Here is a 21922-nt window from a genome sequence, read left to right on the forward strand (position 1 = left end):
ACGTAACAAGGTTATATAATACATAAAAATTATGCTACTTTCAAACGACACGATTTAAAACATTTAGTTAGCAAACCAACGAATATTATCATAACTGCTTCAGATAATTCTATAAATCGTTACCCTAGTATGATTGTCGTAACAAAGCGTACTTTTTTAACGATATTTACGACTAAATTCGTGTCCCACATAGTGGTATCCATAATCACAGATAAACTGATTTGAAACTACCGGTACTGTGGGATCCTGACCTCTAGGTACGGAATACAACACTGGAAGGTTCTTCCCTATCGATAAAGGAACCTTCGTTATGTAGAAATCAACAGTGGGACCTAAAGGTGGTGTGGTGTCGGTATATGAATTCTTTATGTTGTACCACAGTGTACGTGCCTTAGCGGAAGTAAAAAAATCCATGTTTAAAAGGTGACAATAATTTCCTATGTTGTGATCGACTGTGTTCGGTCGTTACAAAACTATAACCGGGCCAAGGCAGTGCCGTGTAACATTTTTCGTGACGAATAACGAATAGAAGCATATCGAATGACAGAACACGGAGGAGCAGACAAACCTAACCTCAATGAAGAGCGTGCTACTCCACCGCGAAAGATTCGTCACCGGTAAGTATCTAGATTTTCATTTTTATATGGGTCTCGGTGTTTTTCATTGAAAATTACCCAAAAATAAGATGAAAAATTTCCATATACGAGTAACGTTTAGAGTTGTATTCGTATACATCGGTTGGTGACGCGTGTTACTTGGATACACCACACGGTTTCCACCAACCAATCAAAATAGAGTATACGTCGCCTGACTCGCCAATCAACCAATCAGGACGGTCTGTCAATTTTTTGATTACCTTGTGTGAAAATCTATAGAGTTTGTTACCGCTAAATATACGTAACTATCGTACAATACAATATGAATAAAAATTTCGTCCGTTTATTATGCAAAGTATTGGATTCTTGTATTAAAATTTTGAGAAATCGTAGCGTTATAATACGTTTATTAAAGAAAACATACCTTCCGTATGCCTACGTAGTGCTTCGTAAAATTAAAATACGCTAATAGCTGATACGAACTATTTATAAGCTAATCTTCGTATAAATATTTCATTCCAGTTTGACAATTTATATTTTACCCTTTATTTATAGGTATTACGTTTGTTAGTGTTATCGAGCGTCATTGAATTTATTTATATTTCATAATTGATAATACACGATATCTATTGATCGTCGATTCTTGCGATAAAGTAATAGCTTTTTAAAGATCTTTTCTTTATCTGTTGATACTTTCGGTTTGTATTTTTTTTATTTAGTTCAAATATTATATGCTATTGTGCGTAGTTAACAGGAAAATTGTATGAATAAAAGAAGAAGAAGAATGCAAGGAAGCATTCGAATCGAAGATATTAAAAGATAAATTGTGGGAAAATATGATAGAATGTTTCGCATATTAGTACACGAATGTGTTATAGGCTGTCAATCGTAATACCCGCGTTGTCGATTATGCAATAGATGATACTGCACTTATCAATGAACGACATCTTACGTATCATGCGATTTTATAAATTTCACGTGATCGGTGACCTTGTTAGTCAATCTTTTTGTTGCATTACTAAATATGATATATAGTATCGTGCTAATTATATTTCTAATTTTTCATAGATCGGTTGATTAAGTTATATATATAAATATCATTTTTAAAAAGATCGATCCGACTGTCATTAATTGCGGTGGATAAGTTTCTATAATTACAAGAAATATTTAGAAGAAACACGTGTAACTATTTTCATGGAAACAGATTGACTTGAAAATACAAAAATATTTGAATATAAAAATATCTCGCGCTACTGTATATTACATATGTTAGCATTTTGATCGTGATTATTTGAGCTTGAGCTATAGCTTGTCTTGAGATTATGTCAAGAACTTACTTACATTCAGAATAATTATTGTCCATCAGTTCTTTGCACGTGCGATATGTATTTTATCGATATCATAAAACTGTTCCTACTGTCTCTATATTACAAATTTCACAAGACAATTGAATGTACTGTAGGTGTATTTCGAAACGGTCAAAGGTTCTCATCCCCTCCACGTCATTCCCTATCATTCCCACACTATGAAGTTACTGATAGTGTTAATAAAAAGCGTTCCCTTATTAATGTTATCAGCAACAAGTTGTTTGTATTGTACATATAACATTATTATGAGATTTTTGTCAAATATAATTTAATCTTATAACTTCGTACGTATGATTAAAGTTATTGACGTTATACATACTTGACGATCGCATTTTAATCTGTTGTTTTTTGCAGTCACTGTTTATTTTTTGCGCTATTAGTCAATTATTAATCGATATTTTTGCATAAAAACATTTTATACCGCGTATAAAAAAAATTGTACAGTATGAAATAGAATTTATAAAATGTTTTTCCCTCTTCTCAAATCTAAAAACTTACGGATTACGGTGAGAAATTTCATTTCCAATTTAATTTCTAATATCACTTAAGCAAAACAGAAAGAAAAAAAGGGCAAAACAAACAAAAAAGAAAGAGAAGAGAAGGGGCGTTGTTGAGGAGCTAGCGAACGTAACAATAAGTTTACGTTTAGGTTGAGAATATTATCACGATAGACCTCGTTAGATAGACGATTTGTAAATTACTGATACATAATCAGGCAAGCACGTTCTCGGTTAGTTGTCGGATTTGTGACTTAACATCGTACGATTCTTCGTAGAAGTCACGAATCGAGCACGCGGCACTCGCGGTCAAAATCTTCTCCGTCTCGATTAACTATCATCAAAGCATTTCTCCCTTTCGGCTGATAAACAGACAATTTCTTTCCGATCGAAATAGCGAACACGTACAGACTTATCGTCGACAAAGCTGAGCATTCATTTTAATGCGAAATACGAAATGATGTTGATCTCTAAGCGCAATAATTCTGACTCTGCAAACGGAATATCTATCCTCAATAAAGTCCGAAAAATTGCTAAACAGACTTCCCGTATAATTTGATTACGTAAAATTATTAATACACTGTAATACTACAAATGAGTTACGTATTTTACGTATAAGAGACGAAAGAATGGTACTTGTATTCGTAAATGGAAGTTTGAGACAAATTTGCAAGTTATGGAATTAAAGAATTCCTAAGCAAAACTTTATACATCATTTAATTAAGTAAAAACTGACGATAAGTAATATAAAAATGAATAACAATGGAAATAAATTTTTCTTTTGAAATACACGAGGAGAAAGTAAATAAGTTGGAAGTTTGTGAGAAGATTTGTGAAATAATCTCACAGCAGATTTACTACGATTAATCGAATATACCAGAAGTTTCGTTTTCGAAATAATTATTACCTAGATCGATATCGAATACGAAAATCGATTATCGTGATAGCACCTCGCGAAGAAATCGCAAAGAGATTTTTTTATATCTTCTCCAATGTAAAATAATAACAAATAATAATCAGAATATTAACAAAGAATAATGCGAAATAATATATCGGATAATACAGATAAATATACCGCATGACACAAGTTACATAATCTTATATATAGAATACCAATCCATAATACGATTGGATATACGCATTTACATCGTATGTTTGACTATACTTATACAAGTGGACGTCATCAGATCGTGTGAATAACACTCACGTCCTTCTTCCTCCTCGTGGTAATGTCCATGTCGGTCCCTCCACTACGTATTACATACGTAGCTATCATTACGTTTTTAACGATCGGGATCCATTAAGATGTTGACAGCACCGTTCAAAAGAAAAAAGAAAAAAAGACAACACCGGGAAACAAGGAAATTCATTTTCTTTTCAGAAGACTGAATAACACTGTTGAACTTACATTTATAGGATAATAACAATTATCGGCGAACGAATCAAAATATAGTTCATTAAAGAATCGCCGAAAGTGACGCAAAAATAGGAAAACAAAGGGACGAATGCGAAGAAGCGAAACGACCGGGAACCACACGTGTGTAAAACAATTTATGCGTAACACTGATCTTCCAAGATAACAAACTTAAAGTTAGCGTTGGTAAAACCGTGGATAGACTATAGAGGCTACGAGAGAAGCTATAAGAGCGTTTAATTGTAAAGCTAATCGCAAGGTGAGTCAACCAGAATAGCAGAAAAGGACAAGCACACTAATATAGTATCCGTCTATTCATCGATAATACCACAAAGCACTGAAACATACTAAATAAAAGTCGCTGTCAAACGAATCATCGACCATCGAAGCGTTACGAACGGACGAAGAAAACCAAACGACGAACGATCGTATCGGTCTTTCTAGCCAAATTTCTTTGCTTTGAAGTAAAACCGGTGGCAAGGAAAGTGTACTTGAAAAGAAGAACCGGTTAATTCGAAACAAATTAGATATCGATGAAAACGATGAAAAAGCGAGGTAAGAAACTAAGCACGCGTGTCAATCACATTTTGACCCGCACAAAAATTCTGGCCATCGGACGCGATATCGGCGTGGATCGAAACCGCGTTGCCGCGAAAAGTTCAGTGGAAACAAACACAGTGTCGTCGATGTCTAACGACCTCTGAACCTTGTCGTCCGGTTTCTTCTTTTTTCTCTACCCCCCTCCCTCCCCCCTCTCACTCTCTCTCTCTCTCTCTCTCCTTTTATTTTTCCTTCTTATTTCTTTTTCTTCGTATCGTTTCAACTCCGCGTACGCACGAGACAATCTATATACTCCATTGGACTCGTATTTCGACGCCAACCGATTTCCTCTTCTCCGTGTAAGTCGCGTTACGTTGACGAAGGGGCGCGGTGTTGGTAGGAACAACGTGTGCACGCTAGTGCGTCGTCGTATCTCCTTTCGTGCTTGCCGTCGTGAAATACGAAGTAGTAATAGAAGCGCGACGATGACGAGGGCACGTCGTACGATCGCCTGATCGCGTTGCTAGGAATCTACGGAAACAGGCGAAACGAAGTCGCGAGTGATCATCTCTCGAACGAAATTTATCTACGATATAAACATAAGAAAGGAATTCTTTGATATAAAACATAGAAATAGAAAAGATATAAAGATTAAAACGAGGAGCTCGATCTTCACCTTTCGAAATATTAATTACACATTCGCTGTGTTTATATCGTTACTTCAAACATTTCTAACTTTCTCTCTTTCAATATTTCCTTGGTTTGTCTGTTGCTTGTCGTGGAAAATCGTCAAGCACCAGAAGGGATCATAGAGGAGGACTCAGGCAATAGGATAGCGGCGGAAAGTTGGCGGGAAAAGTTCGTCGACACGAAGAACGCAAATATCCAGAGATCAAACTGTCAACTGGTATGATTCGAGGTCTTCTGGATACTTTTTTCGGTACATTGATGATCTCCTAAAATCGTTGAAACAGAGTAACTTGTGGTGAACACGCGTTCTCCCTGAAGCGTTTCTACGAGTTTCACGTGATTCGTTTGGAATATTAATCGTACTTTAATATATGTGTCCGATCTGTATAATTCTCGAAATTTATCTCCAATTATATATATATCGTAAGATTTTGGATAGTGTAATAGAATTATTAGAAAAATATATACCGATTTTGAAGCGCAGAGATCGTTATATTCAAATTTATGCGTATATAAAGTTCATGAATGTGGCGCGGTTTATTTGAGATGAGTTAAAAAGTTGGAAATTTGGTGCGCCTCGAAATTCATTCTCGTACGAAAATTAAGACTACCGAGAGTTCTCCCGTTCTTCGACCTTAACTTTCATCTTGAACGATTTTGATATTACGAAAAAGATATTATACAATTACATCGGTGAACTTCAAGGTTCGTGCAATATTCCATTTCTGGTCTCAGTTCGCCACGAATAGTTTCTGCACAATACCACACGAACGTATCCGTGTCCTATGTACCGGTAAGGGGTGAAACGTTCGAAACGGATATTTGGTTAAACAGAAAGTGCGTGTGTTTTCGTTTAATTTTATTCGCTCTATCATTTTTCTACTTATCGAGCTTCTATCGAAGTCTGAATGATATAATAGTAGCAATAATAAAGATCGTAAAACCTACGTAACGAATATAACAAGGACGATGCAGTGCGACGAACCAAAGAGTAGAGAAAAACATACGAAGTAGATTCTCGTTGATTTTCTAACTTCGATATCGCTGCACGATTCAACAAGAATTATTCGAACGTGACATAAGTGAAAATGAAAACAACGTGTCACGTTTAGAGGCGTAAGTCCTTTAAACTTACGCGAAGGATATTCTGCACGGTTCCTAAAACAAACAACACGTTAACGTTACGACGATACTTAGAAATTTAACTTGGAAATACTTAGAAAATACTTAGAAAATAATACTTGGAAAATTTTAGAGGTGACGAAAAAAACACGCGTTTAGCTGCAAAAGTAAATTTCGAGATCTTGCGATGGATCGACAAGGTATCGAATTATACGTTCTGCTTCCTTACACAAAAATATAAAAAATGAAAAGAAGTAGAAAATACAATCTTATCGCGTTACAGACTTCCATGAAAACGCACGAATTTTCCGTTTAACGTAGTAAGAACGCGAGCCCCAAAAACAAATTTTCGGATAAAGGGTCCTTTACTCGATCCTCCGAAATTCTTTCAAGGTTTTATTCAAGCTCGACAAAGTGATTCCCGAAGTGTTCCCTCCGCAGTTCTTCTCATTGCTCCCGTTTTCGTTGGCTTCACGTTCGCTGTAATAACACGCCGATACGTTCACTTTGGACCTATTTTCACGGATCGAGCTCAGCAAGGGTGGTGGGCTGACATTATACCAGCAATTCGTTTCTTAAACTTTGGTAGAGGAAACGAGGGTGAGTAATCAGGCTTCCTCGAAATTTGGGTTTACTTTTTTTCGCTTTTCTTTTTACTTTTCTCTTGGTTTTGCCCTGCTTCTGATTCGTCTTCGTTGGTGTTTTTGTTAGAGATGGGTGTTTGTAAGGATGCAAAATGCTTGTATCGTTTGACCCCGGATAAATTTGAAAGAAAGATGGAATTTTTGGCACGTGAGAAACCTGTTTTATGCTTTCTTCGTATAAACAATATCGATAAATCAATGACGAGCAAAGTCTAATGAACACGAACTCGTTGGTCTATCACGAGTCAAGTAAAACTAGACTCGTGTTGCCGCAATATTCTCATACACACGTCACACGTGCAATTTATTACGTAGCTGATTTTGAAGAATTTCGAATTACGAAGATAGCCTCGAGAATCTGCATTTTCTCGAGATTCGAGGAGCTCCAAGATTCCGAGCTCTCGCGCGTCCTATTCTCACTTTCTACTTTGTCCGATGGTTTTGACTAATCGTTTTTAATGGTTTTGGTATTAATAATTTCCTTTTTCATTGGTATTTTCTCCATTTTTCGCTCGAATCTCGAAAACTAAGGAAAATACGGTTTACCAAATGTAACTAATCATCATCGACGAAGCACCGAGTACTAACAAGTTGCTAATCTATGTGAACACTCAGGTGCCTCTTGAAAGTTTATTCATGAATTTAAAGAATGTCGGTGTATCGTAAACACGATAAAGGTCGTATCGGTGGTGACGTACGATGAGCGAGAATGGTTCGATTGAAAGCTTTAACGCGATTTACGTTGCCTGGCGATACTGGCGTTCTTATCAACATTGTATTCGGTTGTACGAGAATCTCGTAACGAAACTTCACCGATCCACCGAATATCGAAGCTTATTGACACAATGGATAATTGATCGTTTAAATAGCTTCGTGACCTCTGCGAAATATATGAACCGTTCAGAAGCCACGTTAATCAAACTCGTAAATCGGAAAGTACAGAAAAGCGACGACGCTACAAACGCTGCTCTTCTGAAGTTTGGTTTTCTCGCGACGAGTGAACTCATGGAAGGAGTATTTGTTTCTTGAAAATCCAGCGTCGAGCGTATGCATTGCAAATTAAGAAATTATCAGAAGTGGCGCTGAACAATTTGTCTTCTTAGAGGCACATGCAGTTACACTAAATACCTTATAACTTTCGTGTACGTTCTCACATTTATTTCATATTACATAATGGCATAACGTTGATATTTGTGTTTTATTACAGTGTAACAGAAATTTCAAAATGTTTCGTATAACACGATTTAAAGTGTTCGTGAAAGGTTTCGAGCGCTCGAATACTTTCGCGAGCTACTGTATACATCGTATAATATCAGAATTAATCATAACGGCGATAATATTCAAATTAATCATAACGAAATTCACACCTTCGTACTATCAGTTTGCATGTCTACCATTTCATCTGGCTTTCGACGAAGTTGGTCATCTGGTTGGAATTTTCGAATCGTTACGTATGCAAATGACAAGCGCTGGGTCGGATCATCCGAAATACAACGGTTGCTTGATGAAGAAATGCTTCTCTCGTATTTTTTATTATTGTTTGGGAAATGCATGCGGCTTATTTGGCATGACCACATCTTCTCTTGGCCACGTCACTTGGATCTTTTGCCTACGAGCTACGGGATATACTCGACGCGATTCAATTGAGGGCCACTCGCAACAGAATCTGTCGCAAAAAGCTCCAAACATTTGCACGGAAGCTTATCGAGGACGTTATATTTCCACGAAGGAAGAAACACCGCGTGAAATGCTTCGATAAATAAATTAAAAAAAAAAAAAAAAAAAAAAAAAAAAACTGATCAGCGTTAACGTCAAAGATTCCAAATAGATGTAAATAAAATCGATAAGAACGTAAAGTCGAGAAACTTGCAATGCGTATAGATGGTATTGATAAAATTTAAGATCGAAGCTTGCGATAAATAAAAATTGATCAATTTTACGATCGATACGTACGAATTAATAACACGGTAACGACGTGAAAAATGAACGATATAAGAGCTGTTGAATGTTTAAAGAGTGGCCCTTGGTGTTAAAAAACGGCAAAGCCGAAAAGAGACTCGCGAGCTGCTATGGGGAGAACGCGATAGCGAATTTCTATAACTCGCTGGCCACGAGATTTACTCGCAAAGGACGTTGAATTCTCTTTAAAATATGGCCGATCTTGAATGAAACGAAACACATTTTGAAGGTAACATTGACAGAGAGGCAGACGACAAGGAGAATTCGGAACAGGACGTGAACAGGTCCAACGATTCGAGCAGCACCATGTCGGAAAATCCAGTGAGCTTCGTCGTCGGGGACCCCGACAATGATCGCAGCGAGGAATTGGAGATCGAGGATAGCTTCCCATCCGAATCATACGATATTACCACAACGCAGGTGCAGCAGAATGCCATGGCTGGCTTGATCGAGCGCCGCAAGCGCCTCAGGTGATCTTTTTTTCCTACCCTTCTTTTTTTTTTCTTTTCTTGTTCTTGTATTTCCATTTAAACGATCAGATAAAGCGAACAGGTAGACGGCATAATTGAAAATAAGAAACACGGTGGCCGAAAACGGTCACCCTCGTTGACGCGACCCTTTTGTATTCGATTTAAGGACTCGCCACGGATCCTCGTGGATCTTATTGATGTTCGATGGATAAACGATCGTGGTTAGATTATTTTTAGCCGAAGAATTATATTTTTTTACCTCAAGTGGCGAAGAGATTAATGGAAAGAAAACGTTATAGATTTAAATGATTTAGCTATTAAAGAGGGAGATACGATAACAGATGATAAGATAAAGTATCTAGTAGTAAATAAAAGTCAAAACAAAGAAGATGTTATCGACATGAGAAATCTTTTCCAATGGGGAAAATACTATGTATTATATATATATGGTGATAACTATTATTGATTGATCCTGATCGATATTCGATAGATCAATTCTTACGAAATTTATTCGAAGATCAGGTCTTTTTGAATAACCGTTAATCATTTTGGAAATTATTATTAAAGGGGAAGGGCTATTGTACGATAATGGATACCTTATTTAAAAGGAGAATTCTTCCTTAAGAAGTTCTTCCGTTTTAAATGGAGACATCAGGAGTTTTTATCATATGTTGAATCATGGGAAGTGGTACACGATTGTTTGTTGGGCACAGTTGCCCTGTGAACGATGTCTATTCTTAAAAGACAATTACTCTTCACCATGACAATGATCTTTAAACGCTTCATAAGGATGAATGAGATGTTATTAAGATCGTGGACGATTAGGATTGATTCATCTTTTTGTACTGTTAGATACAAACGAGACATGTTCGTTAGGCTAGCGGAATGTTTCAAGTAGCGTAGTAGTACAATTTACGCGATTTTTATGATATCGATCTGCATCCCATGAATACGCTATAGGCAAATTCGAAACTTGTGCTTTATTTATTTTTTCCTTTTTCTTGTAGAACTCTGTCGCTATTTACATATAATTGTGAGCACTTTTCATTTACGGTAGCAACAAAATGTAATCATATTATCGACTCGAACGGTATTGAATATTTACGAAGATTTCATAACACGTAGAACTGTCTTTACGCATGAAATTTGTCATCTTTTTCTATTTGCCGTGTTTCATCGTATACGTCATTCTTATATTTATCAGAAGATCGCAAGATAAAAAACAATTTTTTTTAATGAGATTTAGTTAATAATTACTAGTTTCAGAATGCAATAAAATAATTAAACAGCAATTTTAACTGTTCTAAGAAATACTGATTGATACCCAATAATTAACACATTTATATAATTACGTAAGTTAAAGTTTGATTACCATATATATTATGAATAAATAAATATTCTGTTTATAAATTATTTATATTTCATTAAAATATCAAATTTTATTAAATAAAATATTTATACGTTTATATCATAAAATATTAGAAAACCAGTGTCTGTGTGTGCATTTATGGAAAATATACAGATGGAAAAATACATCGACCGTATATAATATATGTATAAAAATCTACAAAATAATGAAAGTATGATCCGGTATGGTTTTATCTAGTGTATAAAACAATTAATTTGCTTTAACCGTATTCATAAAAATATATATAATACATAGTTTTTAGATGTTGCTTCATTAAATGATCCTAATTCTATGCTTACGATTAAAACTAATTATTCTGTCGTTTTCGTCAACCATATTCCACAAACAAACCTTCTTATTTCGTGATCTTAAAAGTTAGGTCACGTTATATCATACGAATTTCTCTCCTACTATCGTTTCAATGCGCATTTAGCTAGGATTTCGTAAAATTTGGAACGGACCTTGAACAATTACTTCTGTATATGATAAAACGGACTAATCGTCTTCTCAGCAGGCCGCAAACATTGATCATTACGTAATAATCTCATAAATTATTCATAATTGTGTCTGACATTTACAAGATAAAGAAAGGGTAATATTCGAAAATAAAAATAAATTATACTTACAAATTTTTCGTATTTCACGAACGAAATATAGGACATTATGATCATGTATTTCGGACATTTATCTTCCTAAACATTACGTGTGTTCGATGTACATTTCGATGGCAAATAAGCTATAAATTACATATTGTTGTAAAACAATGAATGCCTTAACGTTATTATTATTACCATTTTTTGTTCCAAACGTGTGTTTCAGACGATAAATTTCAAGGTAACGTATCTACTACTTTAGATACATTATATTACATTACGATATATATTTAACGCCTGTAACGTGTATTACATAAAAATATATTTCATCATAGACTATTAATCAATAAGAAGACCAAATAAAAAAGCATGTCGCAATTTACTTGTATTTCGTATATCACAATTAATGATATAAAAATAATAATCGAGAAGGTAGTATATAAAATATTATTTTAATATTGAAAGAATATTATTAACCAGATTTTGCAGTTTACGAAGGCCAAGTTTACAAGGTCCAGTTTACTTTTTGAAGTTTACAAATACATCGTCTAAAATGTCTTGAAAATATTATGAAAGAGAATTACTGTCACCCAATACGATGTATGTCTCTTTGAATTAGATGAAACCAAACGAAAGACAATCGCAAGCGTGAAAGCTTTGAACTCCACGATACTTACCTACAACTATTATTCAGCTGCTTTAAATTTCAAATAAAAGACGATGTTCGTGAAACGTCGATTGTCAATGCTAAGCGACGTCGTTACGAATGAAAATTGTAACGCTAACATCGATCTTTCGTCGACGAACGCTAATAATTTTGGACTTCGTAATGTTGCACGATTATGTAATCGTGACAGTATTTTAAAGAAAAAGTAGAACACTTTGCAATTCTATCGGTTCGCGTGATATTTTCTTTATTTAAATGAAATCCTCGTTCCTGACGAAACGTTTATTTAAACCGAACCGTGCCCTGCAGGATGACAACTATTTTGCGACTCAGCGATTCACGAAAGACGTTCGTTTTTATCACGCCGTTTACGTTAAAATTAATACCGTAAAAAGTTGTAAAATTCTGACGAGGATTAAGTTTCCTTCTCTCTTTATCTTTTTATTACATCAACTATCAGTAAAAGAAGTCATAAATGTTTGTGTAATTGTGAACCGATGTTCAGCCTAATGTTTATGTAAATTTTCTATTTTATTAAAAGTGAAAAAAAAGAGAGAATTTTTTCTAGCTTTTCACAAACTTATGGAGAATCGGTTTTCGAAACGATCGCAATGAATTTCATGATTGTTTATTCCCCATTGCGTACGTAAAATTTTTCCACAGCTATTACGAAGTTCAACGTGAAGCAATACGATAACAAAATTATGTATGGAAAGTGATTTCAACAGTAGCATTGAAGAATGCAACGACGATCTACCTAATTAAGTTTAACGTTTCATTAGAGTCGGTTATTATGTATACCGCCTCAGTAAGTATAACATTTCCTGGAGGCTATATTCATCGCTAGTTCAAAGTAAGAAAAATACGTGTTGTACTTACGTTTCTTTTAATGAAGGTTGATGGATTATCTACGTGCAATTTTCCAATTACTTCGTCACCATCGTCACTTGGCCTTAATTATTCAGTCTTTCATTATCCTTCTCTTAATCTCTACCAGTACACAGCGTATCCTAAATACGATAACATTTATAGAACGTGATCAGATTTATATATTTACATTGCACTTATGCACCTTGCTATAATTACGATTATCGCATAATGTAACATGATATTATACACCTGTAACAATACCTACATGCATCTGCTGTTTATGTCATATTTTGACTACTCCTTAGCTTTACAATCTTTGCTAGATACGCGTTAAGTATCCTCTTCCTATAATTTTTATGACTCTTCTTCTAACGTTATTTATGATGAACATTATGATTGTAAAAAAAAAAAAAAAAAAAAAAAGAAGAAATTGTCACAAGCGTAAAGTAATCTTTTTTGTTGAAATATATTTTTTGCAAATTGATCCGTTGGCTCGAATCGCCAGTATTCTCGACATAACGATATCTTTATCTACGAATCTCGTGTCTTTGCGCGTATCGTGCTAAGTGCCAAGTTTCGAATTAAAATGAAACTTAATCTCGACTACGTGTACACTGTCTTCAATAACAAAGGAGTTTGAAACGACAACTCTGTAATTCACCACAGTTCTATGTAAACAAGGAAAACAAATTTTCACCTAAAATAACGCGGCGGGAAATTTTTTCCAAAGTGTGCGTAATATCGGAGAACACCGAATGCGAAAGTCAAAAGCGGAATAAAATAAAATCGCTAGCAAGAAACGGAACGTTTATCGTAACGAAATTTCGATTTGTCGAAAAACTACGTATTTGGCTGGAAAGACCGACGCGTTTATCGTCTGCCACGCGTGTTAATCGGCAAATTTTCAAATTGAACATCTCGGTTAAGGTTTAATGCGTACATAATACGTGTGAGATAACGAAAAGTAAGGAAAACGAAGTGCAAAAAGAAGGGTGGTTTAAGGGAGCAAACACGTTCAAGCGGCTAGCGAGTTATCAATTTGGAGCACGTTGCTTCCTTAAGCAACGTGCTATAAGGTAGGGGAACATTGGATGAAAGGTATATACCATGCACGTTGCTACCTGTCAGTGGCCCACGAGTCTTCTAAGAATGCTGGGCAGGTATTTAAGTCGCTTCCGAGCCAGGTGTGCGCGTCCTCTATTCCAGCGTTGTGATTCGTTAAATCTGTGTCAAACGTCAGTTTCACCGTACCCAAAACGATACATTCGTATCTAATTAATTTGGTGAAAGACCCACCGGGGAAGATCAATTAAAACGCATTAACACAAATACCAGTTGAGAGTCAAAATCGATGATTTTTCCTTAAATCACGGCTGAAACTGTGATTCAAATCCGAGATCTGATTTCCATAAGAGGTCGATCGAAAGATCAAACGAAAAGTATCGATACAACTACCAGCTGACGGTTCTCCAAAGTGACGATCATTTAATTCCCATTACGAACGTTACCTATATGAAACTTGGCGTTTATTATAGTGTACTAAAACACAGACATTCGTATTTAAAGGACCTTATGAATAATCAATCGATAACACGAATTCCCATTACGAACGTTGCCTATATGAAACTTGGCGTTTATTATAGTGTACTAAAACACAGACATTCGTATTTAAAGGACCTTATGAATAATCAATCGATAACACGAATCAAGTATCGATTGATAATTTACCAGATGAACGATCGTTCGGTTTGCACGGAGAAATAATCGAAAGATGGAACTATGACTCGCGATGTTTGTTCGACGATCGGTAACAAGTTCGAAGTTTCTTCTCGAGAGAAGAAGAAGTGAGATGAAAAGACGGAAAAAAGTTTTCGTTGTTTTTATTTTCACCTTCGGCGTGATCTATGTAAAATTAATGATTCACGGACATCGTAAATCATCGTTTTCCGTAGACTCCGGAAGATTTCAGTCGTGCGTCGCGTAGACTGGACGAATGCGAAGAAATAGTTTGTGTGGCTGAAAAATCGCGCATGGCACGCGATCGCGAATCGGATACGAAGAGATCCGGTGAAAGCGATTGTTGACAAAACGCGTTAATCTGCGGGCAAGTACGCGCACGTTTTGCATCGTGTGAACTCTAGAAACTCGGTGAATACCACGGCAGATCGAGACGTGTTTGAAAGAACAAGAATACTCGACTTTGGCCTCGTGAACCGGTATTCCATCCGGAAGCGATTTCCGTAGCCTTCTTGGAAACGAAGGTCAAGTATAGCGCAGAGTAATTAAGTCGTAGCGTAAAATAATATTTACAAAGGAAGAATACCAAACCGATTGGAAGATCGTGATCCAGGAACGTGTTAGAAGAATATCGACCAACTATTTTATTTGTTTGTAGAAATTGGCCAAAAATAGGGAAAATGGAATAAAAATAACGTGTACTCGTTACGATTTTACTTCTAATGGAAGATTACGTGTAATGTTACGTATAACTGAAGATACAACGAGCATAGAGCAAACCTGTGAATAAAAATAAAAAATTGTCTGTGATAAGTGCTGGATTAAGTATTAGAAATTAGAATTGATCGGAGAGAAAGAAAAAATGGCCGAAGAAAATAAAATGAAAATTATTAAGCGAAGTTTTAAAGTATTCGTTAATTCAAAATTCTGATCGAACGGAAGATAACAAAGTGAATCTGGTCGTTTGAATAATGTTACGAATCGTATGAAATGTTATAAGATCCTGAAGTTTCTGTCACGAAGAAGATTGAATAGTAGGGGGTTTCGAAATGAGACGCATAAAAAGATTCATCTTAGCTCAAAGTACAGAGGAGGATCCGATTTGGAAGAGCTCCGACAACCTGATACCTGGAATACCGAGAATAAACGGAGAAACGTCAATCGAAGAATCGGCCTCTACGCCACAACCATCCACCAACGACCAACAATCATCCACCGCCGGATTAACGTAATGCACTTTGTTATCTTAACATCATTGAATTATAACGATTAATTCAACTAAACCCTCGATATAGTACGACTTTCCACTTGACTCTTTTAATCCAAACGATAATCAATCCCTCCGCTAATATCATTGGATCATTTAGATTTCTCATCTAATCGCTTATTTCAATTTCAACTTTGTTCTACTTTATTTTAATTTTAGTTATTCGATATGTTACTTTAATAAGTACCATTGGTGTTTCACGTCTGACAAATGTCATTTTCAATGTTCTCGTTGCACCAAAATATAGAAGACGAAGGAAAACGAAGAAGAAGAGCTTAAAGTTTGATAATTTAATTCAAACCTTTCTGATTTGTCCTTGACTAACCGATTGAGCGTTAAATTGATCAAGAAACTGGTTTGTCCATTAAAATATTTGAAACGAACGAAAATCGACGTAACGATGATATAGACGGTTAAAGAGGAGAAGAAAAAGAATTAACGGGTAAAACGTTTGAAACATATATTTTTGTTCAATTTGAATGAAGAGACACGAATCATCGTGAAACACAGCGTTTGGTGAACTAATTTTCTCTTCGTTCACGCACGCACGTTATATATATGTTAGCATTCATTTTGAATGTCGGCAACCTTGGTTCAATTTTCACTGACATTGTGATATTTCTCATATTCGAATTCAGGTTTCATCGCCCGATTTAGATCATTGAAACGCAGGCTCGGACATAAGATAGCGAGAAGATCGGTGCAGCATTGTTTTGTTGTAAATTCATGGACTTCGCCCGTTGACCTTCGTAAAAAGCGGTCCTTGTTTGAACAAACGATCGTTGCGAGTTGTTTCGCTGACTAGACGTTCGATACCTTAATAAAACAAGAAAAAGAATGACAAGGGAAGTACAGGTATATTTAGAAGTGTTTTCAAATAATATGCTGGTAGAAAAGAAATTTGAAGAATCTGTTATTGAATAATATATTATCTCGTACATATTATTCGACAGCTTAAAGCAATCCGAATATATGAAAATAAATGAAGTATCTGTGTAAATATGTGTCATTTGGTTTCTGTTTAAATAGAAGAGATACCAGCTATTCGGTTGGTATAAAAAATATTCGTACAGTAATTCATTTCAGCAGAAATATCGTAGAATATCCGTTTATCGACTAAATTTCAACGAATGAAAGATATCTGTATATTCTTAAAAGTTTTCAGAATAATTTTCATCCAAAAATAAACGTGATAGCTGTTCCTGTTATTATATTAATAAGAACAGCTGTTATTATATTATCTTGAAAATATTAATAGGTATTTAGCATTGGATAAAACGTGAATACGTAAAGATGTTTTCAAAAATAATCTGCATCACAGTGCAGAGAAAATGGGTTTGACAGACAATTTCATCCTGATGCGAGATAACGATCCAAAGAGTAATGCTACTTACTAATACGCGAGCGTGAATCTTCCATAATGTTTGGAGACGCTTAAAAATACCTGAACAGTGCTTATATATAAACATTGTCGACAATATATGGGACCACCTGAAAGGAAAAATATGAAATGACCAGACTTCATCGAGGAATGATTTACAGAGAACTCTTCCAGAAGAATGGAAAAATATTTCAAATAGAGTTCTCATTAGTTTATATAAATATATTCATACAATATAATCAAATACCTTATGATAAAATCGAAAGCCTATTAAGTATGAAAATGATTAAACTTAGTAATTGCCTCTCCTAGATATTGGATAAGCCTTGCTAATTTCTGCTATTAAACCGTAACAGTACACGACTACTTATTATGTGTGTATTTTTGTCGTTTCTTAAATATTAATATTTTGCACAAAGGACATGGATATTCTATCTTTTTCCCACGAGCATTATTATTCTACAGACCAGCAAGAATATGTACATATTTTTTATTTGCTAAAATTCTGTTACCAGATGTTGTTCTATAATTGATATAAGTAATTTTGTTAAAGTTATATACCGTACGAATACATTTCTCACTGACTGTATAAATAAATTATACAAATATGTTTCTACCTCGATAAGAATAAACTATACTAATAATTGCCAAAAGAAAACGAAAAATCTGATACCAGTCATTTGGACTGGGTTTTGGCAGTTCTATAGTGATATTAATAGACGTTATATCGCGTAGATGTTAAATATAGCGATTATCGTGGGATATGGATTGGAAAAGAATCACGCGAATCTGCGTGGAAAGGAAGAAGAGGAATGCACGTCGTATGAATAAAAAGAATTTTGTACATCCAGGCGAGATACATAGGAGGTTCAGAAAGCGTTACAGAGTCGTAGGAATGGCATTGCGTGAGCCGCTTAAATTAACGGTTCGTATACTTTCTCCGCTGTCATTCACGTGTTCCCCGGTAATGGATGATAAAAATCACCTTGAAATACCAAGGGAAAAACCTAAAACCAATTTTTCATCCGGTCACACTTTCTTTCCTTCGTTTCTCGTTATTTTCCTCGCAACATTCGATCGACGTTTATTGCAAAATATGTACCGAACGAAATGTTCCTTCTTTACTCGTGAAAATGTTTTTTATCGTTTACTTTCATCATTTTCACCCAGATTTTCCATCCACTAACACTTTCTCCCCTTCGTTCCTAGCATTTCTTTCTCCATATAATACACATTTTGAATATAATAAAATTCCTATCAACCAAAAAAAGATCATTTTTCTTCAACGAGGATGTATCTTATCCTTTATTTTTATCCCTTTCTTTTTTTCTTCTTTTTCAATATAATACATCTCCTTTTACGAATTTCTTAAAACATAATGGCTAACAACGATGGGTAAAATTCAGCGATAATAATAATTCATTTTTATCTCGGTCTATTCGGCCTGCAAATGAATTTGGCTGACGATTCTTTACGTTCGTCCCTCCGTGCTTTTCGTACCCAGAACGATCGCACGCTACCCTAATCTGCGTGAGATCTGATACGACGCTGCAAATTTTAAAGCACAGATGGTACAGATTCTCCGAGTTTCCGGAGATGAGGATCAAAGTGATCAAACGAAGCCAACGCCTGTTTAGTGAAAATTAATACGTGTTCCGTTTGATTTTGTAGGCCCAGCATGTCGCAGGGCACGGTGATGATTCAGACGCAAAGCCGGTTACAGGAAAAGGACTTCACTATTGCCACGCCCGAGGAGTTCGTTCATCGTTTCGGCGGTACCAAAGTTATCAACAAGGTAACGTTGTTTTCTCCGCGAGTATCGTGTATTCTTCATTACGTATCTCGAAACAACAGCCGATCTTTTAGCGTGCGAATCTACCAGACATTTTTGCAATTTTTAACATTGTTCCGGCGCTACGCTTTGAAATAATTGATCATTTGAATTATTATTAGATCTTATTGTCAGAAGATGTAATTTCTTCTTAACGGAGAAGATATTCGACGTCTTCGGATAAAAGGAACGAGTCGAATAGAGAAGGAGATCATTTAATGTGTAGAAAATATTCGCGCACAGGATAGTACTCTATAACTAAGAGACGTAACTTTTTAATAAAATCGATACTTAAAGCAGTCGAGTATAAAGAAGCAATTGTAGAAGGAGGTCGTTCAACGCGTAGATATGTCGCATTCCGTTTGAGTATTTCTCAAGGCAGTCGCCGTACAGTTTCGCAACAATGGCCAAACGGCCTTCGTAGTTGACCTCCAACGACCTTGAATGATCTTGAATCATAGGTTACTAGATATACCTGTTCCGCGATACTCCACTGTAATAGCAATGTGAAACGCACGTTGTTCCTTCCGCAAACGAAACAAAGTAGTACCGTGACAACTTTAACTTGGAACATGTTTCTTCGTTAATTAATTGTTAGTCATATTCGTCTTAATTTGAATCTAAATGTTTTTATACAAATGACATTTTCTCAATTTTGAACAGCGTAATTATAACTTTAACGATTTATCTTCTAATAACATCAGACTATCTATAATTACGTTATACATAAAAAAAGAAGAAGATAAAATATTATGAAAAATTTGCTCGTTTTAGAGTTCTAGCGTTAATAATCCTTCACCATATAATTATTGCTTGATACCGAACCGACGAATTAGTTTTGTCTCAATTGTAAATTTATTTGAAAATTTAAATAGATTTTCCTTTGTTTCTCAGTTTCGCCTTGGACTCCGATGTATTTTTGTTTTCTAAACGTATTTGTGTATCTCAGATTGCAAGTGCCGTTACCAGTGACACACTAGTCGTTCAATAACATTTTATCGTCAATATTTAGTCATCGCTTAAATGACGCTTCACGAATAACGATCGATAGAGTAATCAAATTTTTCAAATCGCAGGTCCTAATCGCCAACAACGGAATAGCGGCTGTAAAATGTATGCGTTCGATCCGACGATGGTCCTACGAAATGTTCAAGAACGAACGTGCCGTGCGTTTCGTCGTGATGGTCACTCCGGAAGATCTAAAAGCGAACGCGGAATATATCAAAATGGCAGATCAGTACGTACCCGTGCCAGGTGGAACCAACAACAACAATTATGCGAACGTCGAGCTGATCGTAGACATCGCTGTACGCACTCAGGTCCAGGCTGTATGGGCTGGTTGGGGTCATGCCTCTGAAAATCCAAAATTGCCAGAATTACTCCACAAAAATAACATGTGTTTCATTGGTAAGATCCTTTGGATGACAATGAAGAGATAGCTGAAGATTATTCTGTAAATTGTGAAGTAAATTCTGTAATCTTACACTACCATGCATAAGTACGATGATTATCAAAGTATTGTAGTATAGCCGTAATAATTTGAATATATGCAGATACTTATGCACAGTAGGGTATTCGAGGAAATATTCTTCTTAGTAAGTTTTGAAGAAATGCGATTCGAAAAATCAACGAATTACGAATTGAAAGAATAAATGAATGAATAGTAATTATTTTTTAGGACCATCCGAGAGAGCAATGTGGGCCCTTGGAGATAAAATCGCGTCAAGTATAGTAGCGCAAACTGCAGATGTACCGACACTTCCTTGGTCAGGTTCGGAACTAAAGGCACAGTACAGTGGAAAAAAGATAAAAATATCTTCAGAACTTTTCAAGAAAGGGTGCGTTTCGACGGTAGAAGAATGCTTGGCAGCAGCTAACAAAATAGGCTTTCCTATAATGGTAAAAGCTAGCGAGGGAGGTGGTGGAAAAGGTATCAGAAAGGTGGAAAACGCTGAAGAATTGCCCACATTGTTTAGGTAAGAAGGAAATTTGTCAAATTAATTTAAAAGATCTTTTACATGATTTGTTACATAAATTGCAAACGTTATGTAAAGGATATTTATGTAACAAGATGTTGGAAACTTTATATTAAGAATACTTAACGATTTTCTTAGGCAGGTACAAACTGAAATACCTGGATCTCCGATATTCATTATGAAATTGGCCAAATGTGCTCGCCATTTAGAAGTTCAATTATTAGCTGACAATTATGGAAACGCGATATCGTTATTTGGTCGTGACTGTTCTATTCAGAGAAGACATCAAAAGATTATCGAAGAAGCGCCTGCTGTGGTTGCTAAACCCGAAGTCTTTGAAGAGATGGAAAAAGTAATTATCGACCCTATTCGCGAATCAAAAATATTTCACTTTTTTACCATAAATTAATTAACAGACATTATTATAAAAGTTTGTGTTCATTCCGTACAGTACTTTTTACATATTGTTTATTGTAATAGGCTGCTGTAAGATTGGCCAAAATGGTTGGGTATGTCAGCGCAGGTACTGTCGAATACCTGTACGACACTTCTGGACGATATTACTTTTTGGAATTGAATCCACGTCTTCAAGTGGAACATCCGTGTACCGAAATGGTATCCGATGTTAATTTGCCCGCGGCACAACTTCAAATTGCTATGGGGCTACCATTACATCATATTAAAGATATTCGTCTTCTTTATGGTGAAAGTCCATGGGGAGATAGCGTCATTGACTTCGATCAACCGAGACACAAACCCCAACCATGGGGTCACGTGATAGCCGCGAGAATTACTAGTGAAAATCCTGATGAAGGTATAAATTATATTTCATAAAAGAAATTACATTTGATCACGCTTGATCATTAAGGAATCCTGCTGTAATAAATTTTAAT

At 35.6% G+C, this 21922-nt stretch overlaps 1 protein-coding gene and 1 long non-coding RNA gene across 15 annotated transcripts in view; both read left to right on the plus strand.

Annotated features, from left to right (window-relative positions):
• The first annotated feature begins 308 nt into the window (after window positions 1-308).
• LOC126920941 (acetyl-CoA carboxylase) overlaps window positions 309-21922 on the plus strand; it is a 28525-nt gene continuing 6911 nt past the window's right edge. Inside the window, exons 1-9 of one of the 14 annotated variants that reach the window (XM_050731950.1) lie at window positions 309-617; window positions 5209-5354; window positions 6620-6826; window positions 9059-9299; window positions 18894-19017; window positions 20130-20460; window positions 20732-21029; window positions 21168-21381; window positions 21510-21843. In XM_050731950.1, coding sequence (XP_050587907.1) covers window positions 5324-5354; window positions 6620-6826; window positions 9059-9299; window positions 18894-19017; window positions 20130-20460; window positions 20732-21029; window positions 21168-21381; window positions 21510-21843 — 1780 coding nt within the window. In that variant the 5' untranslated portion in view covers window positions 309-617; window positions 5209-5323. Of the gene's footprint in view, window positions 618-4796; window positions 5355-6619; window positions 6827-9058; window positions 9300-15286; window positions 15803-18893; window positions 19018-20129; window positions 20461-20731; window positions 21030-21167; window positions 21382-21509; window positions 21844-21922 lie in introns of those variants that run through there. The other 13 variants (XM_050731948.1, XM_050731951.1, XM_050731949.1 and 10 more) reach the window with 13 other exon arrangements.
• LOC126920978 (uncharacterized) lies at window positions 6833-8665 on the plus strand. Its single transcript, XR_007712158.1, has 2 exons — window positions 6833-8012; window positions 8252-8665. It is a non-coding gene; the product is annotated as an uncharacterized LOC126920978 (long non-coding RNA).

The sequence above is a fragment of the Bombus affinis genome, chromosome 10 (assembly GCF_024516045.1).
Source record: "Bombus affinis isolate iyBomAffi1 chromosome 10, iyBomAffi1.2, whole genome shotgun sequence".
In the NCBI taxonomy this organism is placed as follows: Eukaryota; Metazoa; Arthropoda; class Insecta; order Hymenoptera; family Apidae; genus Bombus; species Bombus affinis.